This window comes from Apteryx mantelli, chromosome 12 (genome assembly GCF_036417845.1).
Source record: "Apteryx mantelli isolate bAptMan1 chromosome 12, bAptMan1.hap1, whole genome shotgun sequence".
Taxonomy (NCBI): Eukaryota; Metazoa; Chordata; class Aves; order Apterygiformes; family Apterygidae; genus Apteryx; species Apteryx mantelli.
The window spans coordinates 27,946,357-27,971,322 of record NC_089989.1 but is presented as its reverse complement, the minus strand read 5'-3'; the positions used below and the strand labels follow the sequence as shown (position 1 = coordinate 27,971,322).

Genomic DNA, 24,966 nt, shown 5'->3' with positions numbered 1-24,966 from the left:
AACAATGTGTTCTCTTCGTACGCAGCAAATATTAGGTAATAATCTATGTAATTTGTCCGAGGAGACCTCTTACTTTCCCAGCCTCTGAGTAAAGAATTTAAAGTATCTAGATAAGAAACAACATTGCTTTGACTGAATACCAGAGGCTTGCTTAAAACATGCTGAATGATTGCAAGTGCAAAGAATATACAAAACAGCAATGTTAACTGTGGTTAGGTGATCCGAATCAAAATGCATAAGCATGATACAAGGACTTTAGAAATTGCTTTATTGCAAAAATGGGGGAAAAAATCCAATGCTACTTTCAAGCAAGTAACAGAATAGTCATGAAATTTTACTCTTTCTCTCTAGTTGGAAGAATATACTCTAGTATTACATGATTAAAACATAACGTATGGCAGCCAGGTTAGCAGGGTGTGTGTGTGTGGGGGGGGGGGGGGTAACATCTTTTTTTTACTTTTACTAGATTGTTTGGGAAAGCGCATTTTGGGGCACACATGCTTTCCCTGGATCTTATTTTTAATAAGATTAGTCACATAGTCAAAAGTCTCTCAAAAAGCAAATAACTGGGATTTTGGATTTCATGAATTACAACTGTAAGATAAATCAGTGCAGAATAAATTTCACTCTTTCATGAAGAGGAATTTCATTATTTCTAAAGCTAGTTAACTGCACTTTCTGCTGAAGTATATCAGGTAGTGAGATTTCAGACATGGATAACTTCCAAAAGAGAAATTCTATAAACTCTGTTTTCCTTGTTAAATTTTCCCATTGCCTGTTAGAATAGACAAAAAGAATGATGTTGACAAAGAACAGTATTAATGTGCATGTGTTGTCATGTCTGCTGCATCACGGTCCGCTGAGGCCTGTGTGTGTGTGTTTGTTCCCCCCCCCCCCCCCCCCCATGGATTAACTGAAGAAGGTCTTGCTATATAAAATACGGATATGTCCGAACAGCTGGTGTGTATTACAGTTCTCCAAGTATGTGCATTATATATATCCGTGTGTGTGTACTGTAACTTAGTTGTACGCTTGTTGAATTCTCCCTCCTATGAGGAATACACAGCTCTTTCCATTTCTTAGCACTGAACAGCAGATTTTGGCATTGGAAAACTGTCCTGCATCCTACTTCAAAGGCACCTGATTTTGAAGGTTGATCAAATGTTTCACCGTGAAGCACTGAGCAGTCTTGCTTCCCTGTAAAATTCCCTTTATTTGCTAGTCTTGGGTAACTTTTTTGTCTTCATTCACAGATCAAAGGAATCTTTGCAGTTATTCTTTGTAAAACTTAATGGAGTGTGTCCCTACAGTCATGGTTTTATTCAGAAAATAGGATAGCGGAAGGGAACAGTCTACTGAGATTGTCACTTTTGTGAAGTGCTCTGTTGCAGTCCTGCCATTGCTATAATTTCCAAAGCCCTAAAGGAGAAATGTGGTATAGAAAGTTTAAATGTGGAATTGTAGGATACCGCTGCAGTTAACTGGGGGCCCTTACTGTCAACCAGAGCAGCAAGTCTGTCGGGTCTGTGGGCTGGTAAGGGAAGATGGTGTTGAAATGTTACTATGAAGTTATCGTTTGTGTATTTAGGCTGAAAATCCGTTGTTTTAATTTTCCTAGTGATAATTTTCTTTTATTATAAAAAGCAGTTCTACAGGTAGTTCAGTGTGTTGGCTGGTCCAGGGGGTATTTTGAACGCTTTGAGAGCAGCTGTGGCGGTGTGTTCTTTGACTGTGTGAAAAGATAGCAAGTCAGTTCAAGGTCACCTGCAATTATTTTCTGCCCTTTTCCACTGGAAAAGCCTGTCTGCGAGGGCAGGAGAGATGAGCCGGTTTCTGTAGCCGCTTCCCCCACCCCCCCGGTTGCACTAGGGTACGGCTGAGTAGCTTGGCATCGGGAACATGCACTTACCTTTCCTCTGCAAAACGCTTTGAAATTGCTAGTATCGCTTACACAAGCCTCTGGCAATCCAAAGCTGATGAGTTTTCGTAAGTTATTTGCCCATTTGGATTTGGATGAGTGGCACAGAAGTGAAAAATTCGCTCTTATTGCTAATCGTGCCAGTAAGCTGTGTGCACTACATCCTGATTCAGACAGGTACCATCAGTGCAGGCCTGTATTTTTCCTCCATGGTGTTTACTGTGTGGTGAATCTTTAAAATATGCTAATTGGCAATTTGATTGTGCTAGATGCTGTGCAAAAGTTAAGTTTCCATCTGTGCAAGTGTTCTTGACTCCTGGGTTAGTCTGTAAAAGCATAGACTCGCATTGGGGTGTTTAGTAGAACACTTAGCAAATTGCAGTGATAAGCCTTTTATTTTATTTTATTTTTTTTTCCTGTAACAAATATTTTAAATTCATATACTTTTAGGAGTCCTGTGACATTGATCACTTTGGTTTTTGTACAATAATGCACTGTTATGTTTCAGGGAACAAACACAGAAATGAATTTCAGTTTTTAGTGGATCAAGTAAATAATCGGTGGAAGAAAAGCGGTAAGAGGAAAACGGAAAGCGCTCAAAACAGGGAAGAAGCCACTGCTGAAAAACTGCCAACAGACACAGGTTAGTAATGTTGTTTAATGTAATCCACCTATCCCTGTGCACTAATAAGTGGATATCCCCAAGAAACATTCTTTCCTCCTGTCATTCTTTTACCATAGTCTTTAAGGGAAAAATCCATAAAAATCACAGACCCTAAACAGATTGACATTGATTTAACATGATATATAAGCACAACATAAAATAAGTATGTGATTTGTCTGGTTTTAATGGGAATGTATAGATCTGCTTTACTTCTGGTGTATATTTTAATTAGCTGGTTGAAATGGTATCATAGGTTCTCATCCAAATCTAACAAAATCCCTGAGAGCAGGCACGTGACAATCTGCGTCTTTGAAGGGAAAGTGATAATGATTATTGCCTGCTAGTTCCAGCTTTCCTGTGTCATAAACGTGATAGAGGGTCAGTGTACTGGGATCTGCAAAAGTATTTGTGTGGACTGGGACAAGTATGTATTTGTCCTGAGACTAAAGGAATAAAACTTTTCAGTTTCCTTTAGAATGTTTATACAGTATGATGCCACTGCTGTTTTTAATTCAGTTCATTTTGTGTTTGTATCTTTCAACACAGTGAAAAGTGAAAATGCACAACTTGCATGTTCAGTTAGGCAGATATGCTTTATGAGCTGGGAACAAAATCCAGCAAATGTTTGTTATCCTCACTGCCCACAGCCTCAAATAAAAAACCCCGTGTGCCACTGATTCGTTCCCTATAGGCTTGTCCACTCTCGTTTGTTTTATGCTATTGGTTGTTGTGGCAACGTGCATTCATCTTTGAGTGTGTGGTGTAGAAAAGCATTCCTCAGCCTAATATTTGTGGAGTTATAATGTACGAAGGATACTGAATTTCGGAGAGAATTTCATTGACCTGATTTGGATATGCTATTGTCTGTGTTCTTGGGAAAATATGGGAGTTTAGTTTGCATCAGCTCTCACAAATCCCTCCTTAATCTTTGGCTTGTGGTTGTCTCCAGAGCTGTTCCCTTTAGCCGAGCTCTCAAGAATAAAAATAAATGAAAATACCAATATAATAATATGAACTTTATCCTTATCATTTCATGCAGACCTCGGTGCAATGGATAATCCTTTCCATGTGAATGGTAAAAACTAAGGAGTCTCAAGGACAGAGTTTATCTTGTTTGACTTAATTTGCAGTGATGTCCCTCTTCTATAGTGGAGGTAGAAGCAATAGATTATTAATTAATGGGATCATAGACTTTGAAATATTAATTTCTAGTGGTGCTCTGTGGAGAGATTGGCTACTGTGAATTATTGGGCTTGTCTCTTCTATGTAGCCTTTCCCTTCATATGCTGAACTGCAGACTTTGAGAAGCTGAAGTGAAGCAACATAGCTTTTCCAAGAGAGTGCTCAAATGGAAAATAAAAAGCCATCATTATTTGTATCAGGTGTATCACTCCGTATCTTGTTGACTTACGTAGACTATACCATCTCATCTGATTCAAGAAGGGATTTTGGTTACGCCTGGTACGAGCGATCACAACTTCTGACAGACTTGCAAAATATTCATTACACTTTTTGTACACTGAGCTTCCCATAATCTCTGAAATTTCAGTTTCTAGTTTTATGCCAAACAGCTGCACCTGATTGTCTATTTGGTAACCGTTTAAAAAAAAAAAAAAAAGCAAATAACCAAGAAGATTTGTAAGTGGAGGGAACAAATGCCTAAAGCTTATTTCCTCAGGTTTTTTTTATTAACAGCAATTAGTCTTTTACTAAACTGGAAAGTAGAATAGTTGCAAGGAAGAAAAAGAACAGTGGTCTGACTTGCCATTTGAAAGCATCGCTCCTGAGAAGAGAAATAGCCTTATATGCATTCCTTACTACTTTATTTGGTTTCTCATAGAAGTAGATAGTGGAATAGTACAGAATTAAAACACATTTTTAAACCTTACTTATCTCCCATTGCCTCCTACTGCAGTACTAGTTGATTTAATTTAAATCGCTCTCAAAATCTCGCTCTGTTTTTGATGATGCTTTGAAGGTGACTATCCCTTACTGCCTTATGTGGCCTCGCTTTGCATCTTCAAATTTCTGATGTTCCTGCTGTTATATATTCTTATAATTTTTAAACATAGGGTTTTGCTTTGTCCAAGGGGAAGCACCGTAAGAATTTGATAAATATTTTTGATGCATCTGTTTTTGGCTGCATTATTGCACATGGTCTTTGTTCTTTTCAGTCTGGTGATTTCAGGAGAGCTGTGATGTGTTACGCTAGCTGGACAACTGACTCGCTGTAATGTGCTGTGTGTTTACTGCTGACAAAAATTTGCTCCTGATACTTAATTACACGTTTTGGGGAAGGGAGAGGGCAAACCCTGGCTGAATTCCACGTGTGCAAAGCCCCTCCACACTGGAGCTACGACGCTGTTTGACTATCTCTGTCGAAATCGTTTCTGCAGAGGCAGACGAGTTGAAGGGGTTTGAGTAGGGGAATATAGTTTGGCTCATGAGGATGCACAGAAGACTTGTGTGAACTGCCATAATAAGGATTATCAGTGAGTTGAGTCTCAGCATGGTTTTAATATTCGTTGCAACTTTCTAGTTAAATAACTTTCACTTGGAAAGATTTGTGGAGTGGGTGTAAAAGCAATTTATCTTTCCATACAATACTTTCTAGTCTATATTTTCTGTCTCTATGGCAAGGTAGGGGGTCATCTTCTGGGAGAACCATTCATCTCTTAAAAGGTGAAATAATAGAATGGCTTTACAATTTGTGTGTACATATTGTCTAGAAATTATTTTTCCTATTAAAAAGAAATAAAAATCTGCCAGATTGATATTTTATCTTTGCTAGATGCATTAGGAAATAAATCGTAATGTTTCCCCTATTGAAAACAAGTCTCTTAACTTGATCTGTAAAACTTTCAAGCTATCAAGCGGTCTTATCCTATGGATAAAGTGAGTTGGTATCAAGAACCAGAGAACAGAGCTGTCACATAAGTGTTTGCTAATTTTTGAAGTATAGTCACATCTTCTGAATGGTGATAAATGTCCTTACCCTTTATTTCTCTCCCTGTCTGTGCTTGAAATGGAGCAAGGGAGTGTTTCTGTGGCAGTGGCTGGGTTGTGGAGTGGTGGGGTTGGTTGGTTGTTTTGCTGTGGCAGGAAAAGAAATCAAACCCTTTGAGAGTTTTGGGAAGCAAGCAAATTGGGAAAGAGGAAATGTTATTTAAATATTTAAAAAATTTGTTTTTCTTAAAATCTATCTTCAGGCAGCAGAAATTTAAACATTAATATTTTGCTTTGCCATTTTTGTTAATCTCTGCCTTTCTTCTTGGAAGGAGAAGATATTCAAAAGCAACATACAGATTTAGCTATTGGAACAGACCAGCTACCCAAAACAGAAATTCCTGACTGCAAAAGAAGTGAATCTAATTCCCTGGTGGAAGGCCAGAGATCACTCTCTCCTACAATCTCACAGTCATCAGGATCTACGAGCAGGTTAGTGAAGAGGAGTGTTCTCCTTGATTTGCACTAAATTAGACTAAATATGGAAAAATTAAAGTGTCAGCAGCCTTGGGCAGTATATGTTCTACTTCACAGGAGGGGTTCCTAAACTGTGGTTACTGATTCTTTCTCCTCCATGTTTCTGGCTGTTCAATTGCTTGAGAGAGAGAGCTGAAATACATTCAGAATTTGCTTAGTAGTTATGTAATCACTTGGTAGAGGGATGTTAGTAAAACCATTCCTTTTGATACAAAAGTAGTGAGCGGGAGATCTATGGAGCCATAAGAAAAATGTTCTATGTTTTGCTTCCACTGCATTTTCTTTCCTTCTATTTGAGGTTTTTATTTAAAGAGCTCCAAAAACTGATATAACCTAAGTCTTTTAATATTTTGGTTTTGAGTTGAGTCTGGCTGTAAGAAATAGTTTAAATTACATAATTACCTGCAATCAGTGGTAGAGCATCACTGAACCTTGAAGTCCTGACACCCATTCACTTTTCTTCCGTCAAGCATTTAGTTATATGTCTTGAAATTCCTCTGCTTGGTGTAAGGAGATGAAGGATCAAGGAAAGCTTTATAAATAATGCAACAAGACTTTATGCTTTTGATAGTGCAGTGATAATTTTATTGGAAAGAGACTCAGCTGCTTTCTTTACTGGCAAGAATTACTTTGTTAATGGAAAGCTGTTATTACTGATAAGACCTTTCTAGTCTTTGAAGATAGGTTCATACCTGCTAAAGATGCTTCGTAGATTATAGTTTGCTGTCTACTCACTGTATTCATTGACAAAGATGAAGATGATCTGTGCTTAGGTAAACATCCTTTTGCAACACTGGACTCTGTGGCCCCAGCTGCTGGAAGAAAGGGGAAAAAAAATCATCAAAAACAGATGTAAAATAACTTTTTTGCTATATGTCTAAAAGCAAGAGAGCTATTTCTGTTCTCTAGCTATGACAATAATCTTGCTATCTTGTTGACAGCAGAAATGAGAGCAGAAGGCCTTTGCAGGTCTGCATTATTATAAAGAAGAAGGTTTCTTATGTCTAGAAGTGGAAAATAATCACAGGAAGCAGCTGAAGGTCAGGTAGCAGATTAACAGCTGAGCTAGGAATAACATTTCTTGGTTTCCCATCCATTACACTATAGTAGGTGCCTCTTCCTCCTTGTTCTGCAAGTGTTCAAAAGAATATAATGCTTAGTTCATCACAGTTTATTAAAAGAACAATTTAGTCATTGAAAGATTTAACATCAACACATACGGTCATTTTTGTTCACAAAGAGGTTTTAAAAGTCAGCACAGGGATTAAGGGTGTTGCCTTTTACTAAGGTAAATATTAAAGAAACCGTGAATGAAATTCCAGGGAAATAAAGGAAAGAGGAGATCATCTCAGGGGATTAGAGAACATTAAGGGTTAAATTTCTTTGTTTTCTGATCAGTTTTTCCTGCCTGTTTCCATTTATTTGAACTAAGTGGCAGCATATAAGAAGTTGTCTGTAAAAGGCAGCCTGCTGCCTAAGCAGATCAGTTAGAGCAGTGTGCAGGCACCTGGCTTAGCGTTGTCTTGTGATTCAGAGCCGGTGCTCTGCTGACTTTAAGTACCTAAAGCCCTTTCAGCAATGGATCAAGAATCAACTCCTACCCTGGAGCAGGAGAAGCACCCCCAGAAGGATCTTACAGGCTCTCACTGGTCTGCGTTGTGACAGTCTCTTCCTGAAGCTGTTCCGCTCAGGATCTGATGCTCAGAGACTAAGTGGGCCAGGGAAAGGGACTGTCTAGCACCTGCTCGGAGGAGAAGCTGGCCATGATACTTGTTCCAAAGGCTGTTGTTATATGCTTGAAGCCTCAACTTTCCAATTGGCAGCTTGGGCCATGGCTGCTCTTGGGTTGACGGAGTTGTGGGGAAGCGTGTGGCAGCACAAACTTATCAAATCTGGTTCATGTAGCTGTTGCTACAGGACCCCGGATGGGAGCCCATCCCCAGGGCTTAGGCTAAGTCAACTCCCACAAACTTGTGCAAGGTGCCAAGCTTGACGGGTGCACAGCCGATGGGTGGAACCGCTTCATCCTCTCTGTGCCTGCGGTTGTAAGTGCCCTAGAGCTCTGGCAGTTATTCTAGTTCCACAAAATAAATGCCTTTAGCTTGGCTTTTCATCCAGAATTTAAACAAGATGTTCTGTTCTTCTCTGTTTTACTTATTTTCTCAATTGCAAGCTAACTTGAAAGACCTTGGAAAACCTGGAATTTTAATCTTAAAGCGTGAAAAACTTGGGAGGTAGAAAGGGCTTGTAGTATCTCTTCCAGGATATCATTAAATTTTGTTTCACTGCAGTATGTTGGTGTATGACTTACATTATAAATGACCCTGTCCGTCTCCCTTGACATTAATGTTAAACTTTTACTCTACCTTCTTCTGCCTGCAGTCTTATGTTTATCAACTCAGTCTGGATGAAGGAGTGTCTAAGAGACTAAGAAAGTTTGCTAAGGGGTTTTAGCATCTGGCTGTTACTCATAAATTGAATGTGCTTTCTTGAAACGTTGGCAGATTTTTTGGGGAAGTGTGCATTTGTTTGAATTATGTCTGGCTAAAGATGGAGTTGTTTATTCTTTCCTTTTATGTATTCCCTCTCTTCAAATGAAATATTTCCATAAATTTCTTGAAGCAAACACAAAATCTCGCAGTTATAAAGACCAGTGGGTATCATTACAGCTGTTTGGACCTTCTTAAAAAAAAACAAACAAAAACCACACGTTTAATAGCTTTCTGTGGTTTAGTCTTAAATTCAACTTATGTTGAATGGGGACAGAATTACTAGAGGCTGCAAAGAATTGTTTTTCCAGAATCTCTCTGGGATTTTCTCTTTACTTTTCTGCTGTGTACATATCCCTTGGTTTGTGTGTGTGTTGTGGTTTTTATTTATTTTTATTTAAATTCAGGGCAGTTTGCTTAACCTTAAGAACCAGCTACTGCACTGGTCAAGAAGTTGACCAAATTTTGTTTTTCCTATTATACTGTGTATTAAACTCAGTTGATTTACAGCTGGGCTCTGGAGTGTGCCTTAGGGCATTGCATATTGTAGTTTCTCTTCTTTTACATCCAAAAACCTGATTTTACCTCTTTTTGAACAGAGCATGAAGATAGCATTAGTAATACAATAAAGGCTTAGATGAAGTGCCGTAGGATGTCTTATGGTGTCCGCAAGCCAGCTCTCTCTTGCCGGCAGCGTGTTCCTTGTACCAAACCATTCTTGCTGGCAGCGTGTTCCTTGTACCAAACCATACTCTTCTGAAGAGCCCTCCAGTGTGTTTTTCTGCCCTTTCAGGGAAAGGAACAAGGGTTATAGGGATCACCCCATCTCCAAATACTGATGTGGGGAAATGCTTATGAAAAATGATTGTTGAATGTACTTTCCCCTTTACTGTTTCTATTCCTTATAGCTACTCTGTAAATCCAGCAGGTTTGATGTGCCAGTGCAACACCCGGGTCTCTGTTTTGCCCTTAGAAATGTGTAAGATCTGCCGTGTCTACAGCTTAGCTTTGGACTATGGATTTCCTGCCCCTGAAGATGCTTTCTGTGCCCGTTTACGTAAATAATGTCCAAAGACGTTTCTTGGAGTTTGTGTTACTGACTTATGACAACAGTGGTAACGGAAGGTTCATTGGATCTTCAGAATCAATCCCGATTATGAGTAACACCTAACGAGCAACTCCAGGAGGAGCAGCAACGGGGGTGTCTACACGGCCTCCCTTGCCGGAAGGAAGCCAGCCCCACAGGCTCTTTGGTGTAGCAGCTCCTCATCTGCTCTGCTGGGTACTTGTCCTTCTCTCCCTTCCCCGTGCCTGCAGCCTACTGGAGTTGCGTTTGGGAGGAGAAAGCATGCCTCTCTACTATAAATCTGCATTTGACCTAGAGACAAGCTAGCAAAACAAGCGTTTGTGTTGCGGCAGCTATTTTTATTTGTAGTGCTTTAGATGCAGGCAAGGCAATAACTTGATTAAGTTGCAGGTTGGGGGTGGGCACACCGCTGCATTTGTTGTAGGCTTCTCTACCTGTCCCCAAAGTTTCCTTTTAGAGTGAAATGGCTATAGATACTGGAATGCCTACTTTCCCACAATGTATAAATACAGTTTAATATTATTTTCTTTTGAATTGTGAGGATTCTGATAAGTATAAAAATACTAGGTGTATTTTGAACTTATACCCCCAGTACACTTTGTTCATATGTCCAGTAATTAAAGTGTATCTGAATTGTCTTAAGATTTTTGGGGAGCATAAAAGGTAGGTATGATTGCATAAACTGCATGAAAGAATTAAATATATTTTGTCCCTCTCTGGTTACCGTGGGGTTAATGTTTTATTAAGTGTAGTGAAAATAAATATAGCACAAATTAAAACAAAAAAGAATGACTTAGATTTTGGGGTTTAAGTAGCATTGTGCTATTGTACTAAGTCATGATTTTCTGAGGCTTGCATTTTCTTTCTGATAATAAGAGGATATCCTTTGACAAGGGTGAACTTTCTGTCACATTGAAATGTCAAAACTTGAAATGTATTTGGAAGTCCAAATCTGCGTGCTATACTAGTGAGAGAGTGTTCCTAAATATAGGGCTGGTGTTATGGATTAAAAGAAAATTAGGGCTTTGAGCAGCATATAGAAGATAACAAAACAATCCCTAGTCAGAGAGTTGAAATGCTTGCTTTTGTAAAAAGATGCTGCAAGTAAATTGATCATTCTTTATGTTCTCTCCTTCCTAAGAATTTCTACTACTTGTCAATTTGATATGAGTATTTGAATTTCTGGGGTTTTTTTTGTACAGCTGAAGGAGCCATTTGCCAATATTAGAAATTCATATGTTGTATAGTAATCACTGACGTGCTGAAATTATGCAAAAGTCAGTACTTCAATTGAGGAAATGAAAATTCAGAACTTGCTGGAAACAAGTTACAGGACATGCATACAGATTGCAACACTGACCCAAATGTGTTTGGTTTCTCCATCAGCTGATGATGATCCCACCAAGAGAACAAAATGTAACATATCAAATAAACAGCAAAACAAAGCTGTGACTTTTAAAGGATAATTTTTCAAAGCTATGAAGTCATATATAAAGCTCTCATAGAACTTCTGAGCTCCATATAAATAGTCCTGCTGCATTCTTTTATTTTCTGGGACTGAAGCCAAGTTTTATGCAACTGCTTGCACAATAGGAAAATTAGAAAAGAAACTAGGTGGGACAATGATAAGCCAGTTAATGAGCTATGTAGGGAAAATATTCTGTAAAAAAAAATATTTTACGTAATGGTGACAATATTCACTCATTTAAACAAATTCTGTCTCTTAAATTTTGGTGTGTGAAGAAACTGTCACTTCATGATGACTTGTGCAGAAAACTTGCAGGGAGAGATGCTATACATCTTTGGCTTCATCTGAAGTTATTTAGGTGTATATTGAAACATAAAGACTTAGTTCTGAAATACTATCTGAAAAGTGCTATATCTTCAGCTTGTATAAATCTATCTTCCATGGGAATATGCAGAGCAACAGCAGCTTCCTCCAGGTGAGTTTCTTGCCCCAGTAAGGGGCTTCATTTGCTGTCAGTAGGGTTTTTTGGCTTTAGGTTTTTTAGCAGCTATTGACCAGAACCTAAGATTTGGATTTAGCTAGTCACTTATTGCATTTATGGACTTTGCTGAATTTGGGCTTTATTTTATCAGCTGAAGAAGAGGTGGAAATAGTAGGCTGTGCTTCAGTTAGAGTCTGGAGTTCACTGGATGGCAGCAATCCTCTGCAAACCTCTGAATGGACATCAGCTTGTCAAAGAGAGCCGTTCTCCTGAACGGCTGAAAAAGCTTTACAGGTTCCTTCCCTGGAAGTCAGTTCAGTTTGAGCTTAAACCAAGCGTTGTTCTCCTTCCCATGCTGGCCCTCGCTGCCACGTGGCAGCTGTAGATGAATACTGTTTTGATCAGGGGACCAGCTATCTTTTTTAGTGCTTTAGTACATTTGAGATGAATCTTTGAGCTGATAATCTCAGATTTCTGTGGAGGAAAGTGATTATATATAGCACATACCCAGAAGAACATCAGTCCCAGGTCTAGAGCTATGTTTTTTTGACGTCTCTGAGCCTTGAAAACAGAAGTGATAGTACTGGTATCCAGAGCTTTAGCCTGCACGGTGTCCCAGCTGCAGGCAGCATCTTGAGGAGAAGCAGTTAAGATAGGCCAGCAGATCTTTTCTTTTTCTGAAGGCAGAACCTCAAAGGGGTGCTCTCCAGCTGCAGAGGAGGCCACTGACGGCCAAGAAAGCCTGGAAAGATTTGAGGAAAATGATGATACAGTGGAAGCTATGTAAGGTTTATATAGAGCAAACCCCTCCGCTGGACATCCCGGACAAGTGCCAAGGCTAGGGAACTTGATGTGTTTCAAAGACAGATGCGAAACAGTGTTGGGTGGTGTCTGGGGTACGTGGTTTGAAGAGGAGGTACAGGGAAGCCAAGGAAGACTTCCTGGTAAGCAGTGACTTCTGGTTGTTGTGCGAGACCTGTGGCCGCTCCAGCGGCAAGCTAGTACTATTTATCACAAGGAGATTACAGTCTCGGGAGGGGGATAGTGGAGGCAGGATAGGGAGGTGGAGAAAGTTTCCTTCGTTCCTTGCTGCTGGGCATTCACCTGAAACAGCCCGTGATTCATTTCTCATGCCAGCATCAAGACAAAAGCACGCTGCACGTGCCAGAGCTAAGTATATGATACACAGCAACGTGGACTGATTAAAGACGTGAGGCCAAGCGGGAGCTTAATCTGCCTTAAAATAAACAAATTCAAAGAGACGTTAGCTGCTTTCAGTTTTAGAACGAGACATGTTATTCACACTTGCATCAGCTTTCTTCTATCTTAAGGTGGTGTGTTTTCTTTTTTTTAAAAAAAAGGTGAAATATGAATTATGGTCATGAAAGGAACAGTTTACCGTTAGTTGGTTGGCTCTAAGTGCCCAGTAGAAACTAATCCTGAAGAAAACGGAAGCAGAGGATTTTTTTTGTTTGTTTGTTTCCCCAGGACTTCAGTAGTATTGCTATAAAAACTTACTCATCTGGAATTTTATATGTGAGCTCCTAAGGTAGAATAATGATTTTTAATAAAAGGACAGAACCTCCTATGGAAATTGTCTTGGATTTGGAATCCGAATAAGATCTGAAATCATGGTTTGCCTTGCTCAGTATGGGTAGATATGCATGTAGTACTGAAAAGGCAGCAAATACTGCAGAAATGAACAAAACTGTATTCTAAGTTTTGTGATCTGTTTGGGCCCACTGGGCTAAAATTTATAAAAGTGACCTGCATGAGGTAGCTGTTTCTTATTAGCTTTATTAATTTACTTCAGTTTAAGGGCTAATCATTCAGTGATAAGGAAAAGATTAGGAGTTCTTTTCAAGGAAAATAACTGAAAGTACTTTAAGTTTGAAGGATATTCCTTTTAAAAAATACCAATTCAGTTGGTTGTCAAGAGTGTTTCCTTTGCTTAATAAACCAGTTAAAAATGTGTTTTCATCTTTGTATTTCCTTCATCCAGCATTTATTTCCTCTAAACAACTTTTTTATTAACGAACAATTTTGGAATGCTGCTTCTGTATTTTTTAAAAATCACAACTTATTTCTGTTGTCACTATTATAAGATTAATCATAGTAGATAGAAACAATGCACGTCCTGTTTCTTAACATAATGAGGATGTATTTACTGAGAAACTAAATATTATGTTGTATCACTGCTTGAACAGACATGTGGCCTATCACTGCTGAATTACCTCTGCTTATATCTGGTGCCTAACAAGACTCACCGACTTGAGTTGACGTGTGTAATGATGCTCGGGCAATGTCATGCTCCCTGTGTCCTTACAGAAATACTCAATTCTTAGTTTTTTGTAGCGTGGCTGTTTCATTGCTGTGTCTGCTTAGTTCAGTTAGATGGGCTTTAACTGTTGATTTACCTGCTACTCTTGTTTTTTTCGTAACTGTGGATTTACTAACTTAAGACGGTGCGTTTTCACATAGGTTGGCACAGTAATCCGTTCATGTTTTTCTATTGAAACACTTATTAGGCTGAATAAGTCCTGTTGGAAATTATGTGACTACTTAAATACTGAGTAAAAAATATTTTTTAAAAGCCAAATCCAGGGATTTCTCAGGTGAAGCATACTCCTTTTTCATCAGTGAGGTCTGTGTACATCTGTGCCAAGCATGCAATTTCAAATTTGTGCCATTTTTACTTTAGCTCTATCAGTAAAAAACATAGATTTTCTTTCCCTGCATATGTGGGCAACAGGTATGTAATTCCTTCAACTCAAAATCAAGCAATTACTCAATCTGTGTAAAAGAAATTGATGTTTAGCAGAGACTGGATGCAGAAGGCTTTGTTTCAGTGAGATCATTTTGGAACACGGAACTGTGTGAAGGAATTCCGCAGCGGAGGGCTTACTGGGACGGCTGGGAGAGCATCGGCTTGCAGTGCACACCTGTGTGCATGGCTATGTCCAGACGTCTTCCGCGTCCCCGCTGAGCTGATTTAGCTCACGGCGGGGTCGGGGGGCTCTGGTTACTCCTTGAATTGATAGCCCATTCGTACTCCCAAAGATACGTATATTTGAATTTATATACAGATATATCACAGGTATGGCTGTAACTCATTCTAGTACGTTCTGTGCTCAGTTTCAAAATAGCCTGGTAGGTATAAACTGATATCCACGTGCAAATTATGAACTTGCATTATTGTTCTGAGTGATAGGCAAATGTTTTTGCTTTTATTGTCTTGCTTGTGACAGTGAAAGTTAGTGATAAATAATAATGACACTAAATTTTTTCGAGGCAAGGAAGTACATCATGTTCAGGCATTAAACCTGTTCTATTTTAGGGGACTAAAAGTGCTAAAAATAGCCCCTTAATTTTTTTAATGTACCTGGAGCATCAGGATAGGATTTAGTAATATGATAATGACTCATTCCTGGGACTTCCAGTTTGTGGACAGATTTTTAAAATTTAGAAAGTAAAAAATGGTAGACATCAAAACTTTCCATGTCCAACATTGTTTTTACAATGCTTTTTTACAATGTTTTTCATTTGAATGTTTCATATTTGATCTGGTGATGAAACAAGAAATCTAAACAAGTGCCTGAGCCCAGGTTATGGAAAGAGGCAAGCTTGGCAGTGTAACTATAGAGGTCCAGTTAATAGCAACAGATCCAGCAAAAGATTGCGGGGGGGGGGGGGGTGACGTTTCCAAGATATATCCTGGTTTAGCTAATATTTTGAGGTGCAATTGGGAAGCTGCAGTGCTCCTTTTCTTCACGTTAGCTGCACCTGGCATAGCACATCTGGTCAGATTTTCTGGATGAGGCCTTGGAAGTCGTTCTGGGCCAGCTTCCCGATGGCTGGAAGTCCCAGCCGATGGTCACTGTGAGTGTTGGGCTGTTGCTGGAGTTGGGGCATGTGGTTGTCCTAAGCACGTGCAGTAAAAGTGAAGGGTGCCTTGATTCCGGTGTGCCCTGGCGTTTCCAGGTGATCTACCATGCGCTTGTACGTGGGGATGGAATTTGGGTTGTGTTTGCTCTTCTTTAGGTTAGTGTAAGTGGCGCTATTGATAATAGCACTACTGGATGCTGAATAAAAAGAGAGACAGTGATAAATTAGGATCACTTTTCAGAAGTACTAGTACTCTTGCTTGCATAGTAATGATTCTTTGGTTTGTATGCGTATATATGTATTTATGGCTAAATAAAAACCCATGTATTTATCACTTTGTTAACTTAGCGTGTGTTTGTAGGGTGCTTTTTAAGGTGTTAAGATACAGGGCTGACCCAACCTCATGAATACCATTACTGAGGGCATTTTGATTCCTTTGAAAAACTAATGAAATGTCAGTTATCTAAGAACTAATGACATGTTTTTGTTTCTGTTGCTTTGGTCACAAACTACTGGTTTCTTGAAAGCTGTTCTGTTTTCCTAGATGCTGTTAGTAGAGCTCAGCTTGAAGAGTGAATCCCTCTGAGGTGTAGTAACTGTGCAACTATTTGAAGTCAGTCACTTATTTACTCTATAAATCAAATTCATTCTCTTACTCAGAAGTCAGTCATGCTTCAACAGTGATTAGTTGGTTTGGGACATTAGCCAGGAAGTGCTAATTCTGCTCCTGAGTGTGTACCTACAATTCCAAGACTTTTAGACATTATAAATGTTTTTCTGATGTTTCTTATGTACTAAGTGAATACACGTAAGTATGTGGTTTTTAAAACAGACTTGGTTACATGGAGCCATGTAGTATTGCTGTGCATCTGACAGTTAGTTCATAGTAATAAACTCTTGCGTTTATAGCAATATGCGTTAATCACCGAATGACTTTTTTTTTCCAGTGAAAGAGTGGAAGAACATTTGAAAACCTGTCCCTATTGCATGTTTTTATTTAACATTGGAAATTATTTCTACTTAATGTGTTCATCATGGCATGTGGTGTGGCCAACACAAAGTCCTTCTGCACTAGGTGTGAGAAGCGTCGGGTGGTGGTCTTGCACCAAAGGGCTTGTTGTGCAACCTTTAAAGTAAAACCAAGAGAAGTGGTATCCAATTGCTGTCCCATGGTTTACACTAAAATCTCCCGACTTCTGTGTAACACGCTTTGTCATTTAACTTTTGAAATAAAGTACAGACTGTTTGAGCTGCCGGGAGTCTTTTTAAAAGATAGTTTCCAGAGCAAAAATAAAATAACATTTTCCAGCCAGTGAGTTGATTTCTGCAACCCTGCTGTCTGGCATATACTTGATGACTTTACAGTTGTTTGTATCGTGGAAACTGAGCACACAGTAAAAGGTATTTATAGATTAAAAACCAGAATATTTTGTCCAATTAATTGAGATTTTATTCAAATTTGAGAAGATTTCCTGAATATTTAAAATACAGGATTCAAACCTGAAAACATCTCTATGCATGTTTAACTTGGAGCCTGTGACAATGTCTGACTGGCTTCACTGAGCTGATTCTTGTAGATAATTAAACGTGTGTATGCTTTTTTTGTATTGAAGCAACAGTGACAGCTGAATTTAATAATGCTTAGATTAGGCAGTCTCTACAATGACCATAAAATAAGTAAAAGATAGAGCAGAACTTTATCTGCTACACTTGGTTTAGGACACTGCTGGTAAGCAACCTTTTCATGTTGGTCTCCTCAGTAGATTCCTAAGACAGGATCTCCTAGGAGCTGACGTAAAACCATAACTTCTGTAATTGGAGCAGGAACTAAGACAGCTATTTCTTATCTTTCCAGATGGTTATTTAAACCCTGTTCTGAAGAATGTTAAATAACTCTTTGCTATATAGAAAAGCTTGATAAATACATTCAGATTTTTATATAGGCCTAAGTGTTTAAAGCAAACAAACCATAAAGGTTTTATAAATTTATGTGCATGCTCTTGCAAAACTCTTCTGGGATGACATTTTCAGTTCTTATTAGTGTGACAGCCTGAAGAATTGCTGAGCATTGACAGTAGTTGGCTGATCTCTTTTCTAGAGGTCTAGATTAGTCAGATTGGTAGAGTTAAGCTTCTTGCCATATAATTATGATGTAGTGGTGGTGGTTTCCCATCTTAAATCCTTATATCACATTGAAGTTTCTCACCTGTCTAGCACTGATAATGAGTCTGGTGATTTTCTGTTTTATGTGCATATAAAAATTGATTTAGAAAAGAAATAGTTTGTTTTACCATGTTACACTAGAAGGTGAAATTATGTATGAAGATGAAAAATAAAATGATCTCTTCAAGCAGATAAAAAGGTTGTGAAGAAAAATGTTTTGAATTGTTCTTAAATACCACTAAATTGTCTAGTTTGATTCAGTCTTCATTCACCTCAATTTGCAGTATGTAAGGCACCAAGACTCTTTTTTCCTTTGACTAATAAAAACATCCAGTAAACTTTTAAATCAGTTACTTTAATTAAAAAATAAATAGCTTTATGAAATATGTCTTTCGGTGATCAGTGAAATTGTTTTAGGAATACGGGAGCAAAATGCACAGACAAAGAATTTTACTTCAGGGGCAGGCAGCTGCCGAAAATTGTTCTGACGCTGCATAGCCTATGCTTTCATCTCTCTTCACAGACCTGAGTCTTTTTTCTGAAGATAGGTTTGTCGAGGAAAACTTGCTTTGAGCAGCTCAAAATGAGCCGCCTCTATTCGTATGATGAGTTACTGAGGTTGCTGACAAAAGACATTTCACTTGGGTTTTTATTGACGTGCTGTCAGGATCTTGACAATTTGGCTTTTTGTCACTAACATGTCTATGGGCTTTTTTAAAATTATTTTTTGTTAATAAAATGTTAATTTTTTTAATGGTCAAAATGTAAGCTTACCCCAAAAGCCCTGAGTTCAGAGATTGAGAGAGAGGATGAAAGGACCTTGATCTTGTAAATGTCGCACTTTACCAACCAAAGTATCTTACAAATCCTCTCCAGAGAAACTGTCTGGTGTCTGCCCAGCCGTCCCAGCAAGCAGACGTGAACAGAAGGAATTTTCAGGCGTGTTAAATAATGAAAATGAGACCTAGTAATAACTCTGGAAGTTATGTGATGCAGAGACAGAACTTCCTGAGCTGTACTGGTAGTTGAAAATGATTTTTCCATTGCCAATGCTTTGTAGAATGTTTTTTCTCATCTTCATACTCTACTGTCTTTGCTCCTAGGGAATTTTTTTGAGTCCTGTTTTGGTATAGGTGTTGCTAAAACAATTTGCCTAAGCTTGTTTTTGTTTTTTGTTTTTTTTTCTTCTTTACAGCTCCAGTTCAGACATTTTGAGAGATCTGCAAGGGACTGAGATGTATTCAGAGTCATCTGATAAGTAAGTAAAATACATGGATGGAAAAGATAAGTCCTTGAGAGTAGGTCAGTAGTTTTCAACCTTTTCCAGTTTGTGGAACTCTACACACTTTCTGCAGGAGAGGCAAATGCCTTTAAAAAGTCAGAATCTTGGAACCTTCCACATGCACATGGGAGACATAATATATGTTTGAAGTTTCTTTGGTCAGTGGTTTTGAACTCTTGGAAAATAACACATGGATGCTCCAAGCATCTCCTGATGAATAGCTGAAACTCATTGTTTTAAGCTGTATTTGAGTATAAATATATAAAAGAGGGGATGAAGGAAATGATTTTTATGGAAAAGTTAATAGTATCTAATCTTCTATTGTATTTAAAGCTATATCATTGTCAGTCTCTTCTACGTCTCTATCTACTTGAACATGCGGGAATTACAGCATTCGTTTTGTCTTACTTCTGTCTGAAGACCACTTTCTCTTTTTAAAATCTTAACTTTTAATAGAAGGGCAGAGGTGTCTTTAAGAAATTATACACTGGTAATATTTAAAAATTGGTTCTAGCTGTGCAAGATGTTGTACAAATACTGAGAAACCATCCAGGGGTATCTGACACAATCTGATGAAGTACATGAAGATGGAGGGGAGATAAGTATATATGGAGGTGCTAAAGGTGTGCAGGAATTGTGAAATTTAGAATAGTGTATGCTAGATCAACTGAAAAGCTTTGTAATCATTATACAAAGAAGTTGGAAACAAGACTGATGGAGTTTGCAAAAGTAGTACAGTTTTCCCTTACTGCTGAAACTTGCTTGATTTGGAATCTCTCTTTGAATGTCATGTTCACTTTAGTAGTTGATCTTAGAGCGATGAGAACCATATCACATTTGATACTCTTAGTCTGCTTTTTAAAAAAAATACCTGTGATGTAATTTCTTTATTATTCATTACATACATATGTGGTCAATAGACTGACAGCTCTTAAAATTCATAGTTAATGACAGAAGTAGTATCTGAAATTTTTAGAATGTGTATTTAAATAGTCTGTTGAATAATAAGGAGCTTTAATGGACTCGCTGGTAAGGCCTTGATTACAGTGGTGTCAGAGGCTAATAGTAAAGTGCATCAGTGGAAGAATAGAAAGTAATCATTAAACCTTTATTGTAGAAGTAGCCACAACTTGGGGAAGGAATGAGCAGTATTTCCTGGAAGGACATTTATAAGCATACTTTGTTGTAGTACCTGAAAGTGACTCATTGAGACTGACATTAGAGTATAAAATACTTGGTTGTATGTATTTTTTTTTTAATGCTAGTCTGCAGTTTCTCTTGTGATGATCTTTTGATGCTGCTACTGTTTATCAAAGAGTAAGAACCACATCTGTCTTTTACGTAGGTGTTGTTAGGCCTGCTACAAATTAGAATAAAAATGTTTGAATCCTTTCTCACACCTTGTTTTCTGAAGAATCCGTATTTCCGTGCCCCTTATATGATTATACATGCCCCTAATAAACAGGGGTCAGGGTCCCAAGCTCACTGGGAGGACTTGTAACCTCATTATGTAATTAGGACTTGCCCACGTAGTATTATTTCTCAGTTAGTTGGCTATTTCTCAGTTGGTCGAAATAGTAGGAATGGGGCTCCTGAATAAAAGCCACTTTGTAATGGTCTGTGGCTCTGAATTGTCATGATTAAAATCGACTGCGGCCATCAGAGCTAGAGGGCTCATGAGCTAGGGAGCCAGCCAGTAGCCTGGAGCTCCCTGCCCTGTTTTGATTAGCTGCTTGAGGCATGAAAATGCGCCTACGAGAGATGGAGAGGAGATGTCTGTCCCTTTGGGCGTATTCTCTGTTTGAAGAGAAGTGAAAGACGTGAAGAAGCCAAGACACCCTGACAAGATGAGCTTGCCAGCTGCAGAGAGAAAGCGATTCTCAATTGCATCTCTGTCTGAGGTAACTTGGCAGGATTCATGTGATGAAGCTTCTGTTGCTGCTGCCAGCGCTGCCTCTGCCTGATGGTCTGTCTTGGTGAGAAACCAGGGTGTGGAGGGGAGGTAGCTGGACAGGAGTGAGGAGATAAGGATGGGGATAGAAGTCAGAAGAAGCTTTTCCTCTCTAGGTTGTCGCTTGGAACTTAAGGAATTTACGGAACTTGGTTATGTCCATTGCCGCTGGTCTGATTCAAGCAGCCAAGGCTGCTTGTGAATGCGTCTGAGCCCGTTCCTTATCTCCTGTGCCACTCTGAGGCTGTGTCTAGATTGTGAGACAGATGCTTTTTGTAGTGTTTCTTGTGGTCCTGGTTCCTTACTCATCCTCCTACCTCCTGCTGAGGAAGACTATACTGTAGCTCTTTGCGTGCCTGCTCAGACTGTGCCCTGGCTGGGAGTTGCAGCGTGGCTGGGATGCGCTCCAGGAGCAGAGAAGCATTGCCAGGCTCCACAGGGGAGCCATATGTTTGCCTGGGAGGGAAGGATGACATAGTGTGTGTGGGAGGGGTTGCTTTTTTAGTAAATGCTTTGCCTCTACGGAACTCCTGTACCTGCCTCAAATCTGAATATTAAATGTGTGTATTTTTCTAAAATTATAATTCAACCTGTGCTGTCTGATAGTCTCTGTCTGCTTGATTACCTGTTCTAATGCCCAGTCTTTGGAAAAAATCCACCAGGCCAGATCTTAGGCCACTTTTGTTAAAGTCAGTTTGAAACAAAAAATGAAGGAAACGGGACTGTGAAGTTCCTGAGTTGTTAATTTTAGGGCCCCAAGCAAAGAAACTAAAACAATAGCTGTGGTGAAATTCAGATCGCAGGTCTAAGAGGTAAGGCCATTGAGGAACACAGGTTTTGTTAGATGACTGGGGACAAAACATTGCATCGGTATCATAGAATTTTCTTCTCTAATAGACCTGTTTCATCTTGGAGGAGAGGAGAGAGGATTTAGGAGGAATAAGAGCAGAAGTTCAGACTGTGGTGAAAATGACAGGTGCTTCCTTTGTCAGCACTGGGGCACTTACCAGGGAATGCTGGAAACCTTAGGTATAGAGGAGAATGCTTTTGGGGGAGAGTCTGGTGAACAAACTGAGTCATGCTAGGGCTTGCAGGTGGAAGGTCAAAATTACTCTTTTCTGGTTATTTGGAAGAATGGCATGTGACACAGACTGCCAGAAACAGTTTTGTTAGCACTTGGCATGGAAAAGTTTTCTGTCCTGCAGCGACCTGAAGCAAAGAGAGGAAATTCACAAGTCTGAAGCCACGTCACCATGTCAATGTCTACATTTCCAGGGGTTATGTAGCAAACTTCCTGCATTATCCATAATAAACTGGGATTTCACAGCAAGCTAAAAATTTTTGGTCGAAACTTCTTCCAGTTTTTCAAAATATTTCTTTTAAACCTGTTAAAATTATTTCACCCTATTTAAGCAAAGATGCAAGAATATCGAAAGCTGGTTGACATGACGAGCTCGACTGCTTTTGCTGTTAAAGCTAGTGACCTTTACCAGGAGTGCAGGATGCAAACAGTGACAGAAAATGTACCCAATCAAGTCAGCTTTTGAGTACACAAAGTGACTACTCTGGCATGGCAGTGGAGGATGGAGCTGGAAGCTTGCACCCAATGGATGTTCTGGAGCTATAGACCATCAGGGCTCCACAGGTCTGGGAGAGGGCTCAGGAGCAGGCCAAGAGATAACAGCCACATAGTGAATTGTTCTGTAGCTGCAGCAAGATGAAGGAAGATAGCAAAAGGTACATATTTTTAACGCAAACTTGCGCTTACTGGTAGAACTGTAATTTATTACCATGGGGAACTGTATACTTTCTCAGTATTTTAGAGAGGAATTCACTGAAGCCTCTTTTAGTAAGAAAAACCTAGTATTTGATGAGACTGTGCTTCCTGTGGAAGGATATTTAACATATTTTAATTGTCCATGTAATGCCTTGTGTTTTGGGCTTTTATTTATTACTCTTAGCCTTAATTTTATAGCAGTATCCAATCTATCATCCAATTTAAAAACACCCTGTTTGCTAGTATTTCTGGGAAATTTTGTAAAAGTGAATGTCAAGGCTAACAGTCTTCCCCTTACCAGTCATTTTTTCCATATCTCACTGTCATCTCCAAAGTTGCAGATGGTGGGCTATAGTTTCTATGTCACCAGACAGTGACTTAATTTTCTCAGTGATGGTACAATCAAATTATTATATATTCCTTTTTTGCTCTCCCTAAATTCCACTTTAGAGATGGGAATTGGCAGAGTGTTTTCAGCAGTGCATTTCAGGTAATACGCTATGGCTTAGGGGCTTGGCATCGGTGGCTTCTTGCATGTGTTGGAAAAACATGTTCCTTAGTGGAAGAAGAAATAGGAACATCAAGAATTGAAAACAGTATTACAGTTCCATAATGAAATATGTCTACCTAGCGGTATTAGATGTTGTTATTAGTCATATGTGTCCACAATAAAATCATTTGTTACTTTAATAATTTCCTTCATCCAGGAAACTTCTCAATTGTTCGATAGGTTGGTTTAAATTAATTGGAAATAAAACTTGGCCAGGTTGATATGTGAAGAATGTTAAGTAAAGCATATCTACAACTTTCATTAAAGTTACTGGTCTTTCTGTAATTTCTTACAATTAAAAAATTGTAGCCTGCAGGAAACCTATTCTGAGTGGTACAATAGATACACAGTCAAATGAGGGCTTTGCTCTGGCAAGCTTAATGTAAAAAGGCACAGGCCAGCACATCGAAGAACAGGCAGATAGTAAGTGTATTTTATAAGCAGCCTGGATTTTTTTTAAAAATAGAGTTATGCCAGAAAGAGATCATCTTTCTTAATATATTTTTATAATAAGGTATTTGCAAGACAAGGGAACCAAGCAATATAGAAGCTCCAGTTTTTGGCTATATATTTTAATATGCTTTTAAACATAATTAGCATTCTGCTTTGGAAAAGTATAGGCATCAAAGTTAGAAATGAGCAGAAGTTTAAACAGTAAACCTATCCTTTAAAGTAAATGATAGTTCTGCTCCATTCTGTGTCCTCAGTAAGATATTCTTGCAAGGTTATTGTAAAGTGACACATTAGCAGAATTGTTAGTTTGAATGCTGTTCATCTTTGCCATATGTTATATTATAGTTTAGCCTTTCGAAAACTTAAGCTATTCATTTTGAGATACATTGCTATCTTGCCTCTGGTATAAGTTAAACATTTGCCAATGGATGAATGGTATCAGAAGAATGCTTTTTTTCTTGTAGAACAAAACCAGTAGCTAATGGCCTATTTGAATTCCTAGACTAGCCGTGTGTGTTCATTATGCTGTTGAAGATTCTTGCTGAAGTTTGGAAGTGATGGTCTGTATTTGTGATGAGGCTCAAATGCAGATTTTAGACCAATGAGAATACTTTTAAATAGTCCATATTCACATAGAATGTTACATCTTTTAATATCTTTAAATCCATAAATTTCATCATTTGATATTAGGGCATGAGGACTGAACATGTTAAAAAGCTACTGTGTGCTGCCCTACAGAATATTCCTTTTGGTTGCCTAACTAACCTGTTGGTGACAGTTTTAGTTTTGAATCTTATTGAAGTTTTTTGCAGAGTCAAAACAAGGAAGAATCTCAACTGAGATACAGATATCATCAGGGAGAGTACCTTACTTTTTCTGTGTTTAAGGTACAATTCTTATTATTGATCTTTCTTTTATATATGGCAACCTAATATTGTTCAACAGTATGATCTTAAAAGTAGGATGGTTTTGTTAACTGAAATTGTGAAAACTTTTTTTGCCTAGATAACTGACTACTGTTTTTGTCAAATGTCATTTTGACATTCTTTAAAAAAATATCTTCCATTTGATGTTTTCTCACCGTCGAGACTTTGAGTTTCCTGCAACTCTGAAAGGATTAAATTCAGGATTAAATTCAAGTTAAAGCTTCAGTGGAAGAAATATAAACGGACTGCTCTTTGCTCAGCAGTGAGAGCATGGCTCAATAATTTTAATTTACTTCAATCAGGCAGTGCATTCCTGCGAATAGGAAATCAGATCACTATGTTTTAACAGACCCTCCTGAATCACCGGGGACAGTGGTAAGCTGACATCC

General features: G+C 38.7%; 1 protein-coding gene across 5 annotated transcripts in view; it reads left to right on the top strand.

The window, feature by feature from the left end:
• Positions 1-24,966, top strand: part of RAD18 (RAD18 E3 ubiquitin protein ligase) — a 71,305-nt gene that overhangs the window by 33,854 nt on the left and 12,485 nt on the right. For 2 of the 5 annotated variants that reach the window (XM_067303527.1, XM_067303524.1), the window contains exons 10-12: positions 2,427-2,561; positions 5,861-6,020; positions 18,834-18,896. In XM_067303527.1, coding sequence (XP_067159628.1) covers positions 2,427-2,561; positions 5,861-6,020; positions 18,834-18,896 — 358 coding nt within the window. Of the gene's footprint in view, positions 1-2,426; positions 2,562-3,621; positions 5,075-5,860; positions 6,021-18,833; positions 18,897-24,966 lie in introns of those variants that run through there. The other 3 variants (XM_067303525.1, XM_067303526.1, XR_010885406.1) reach the window with 2 other exon arrangements.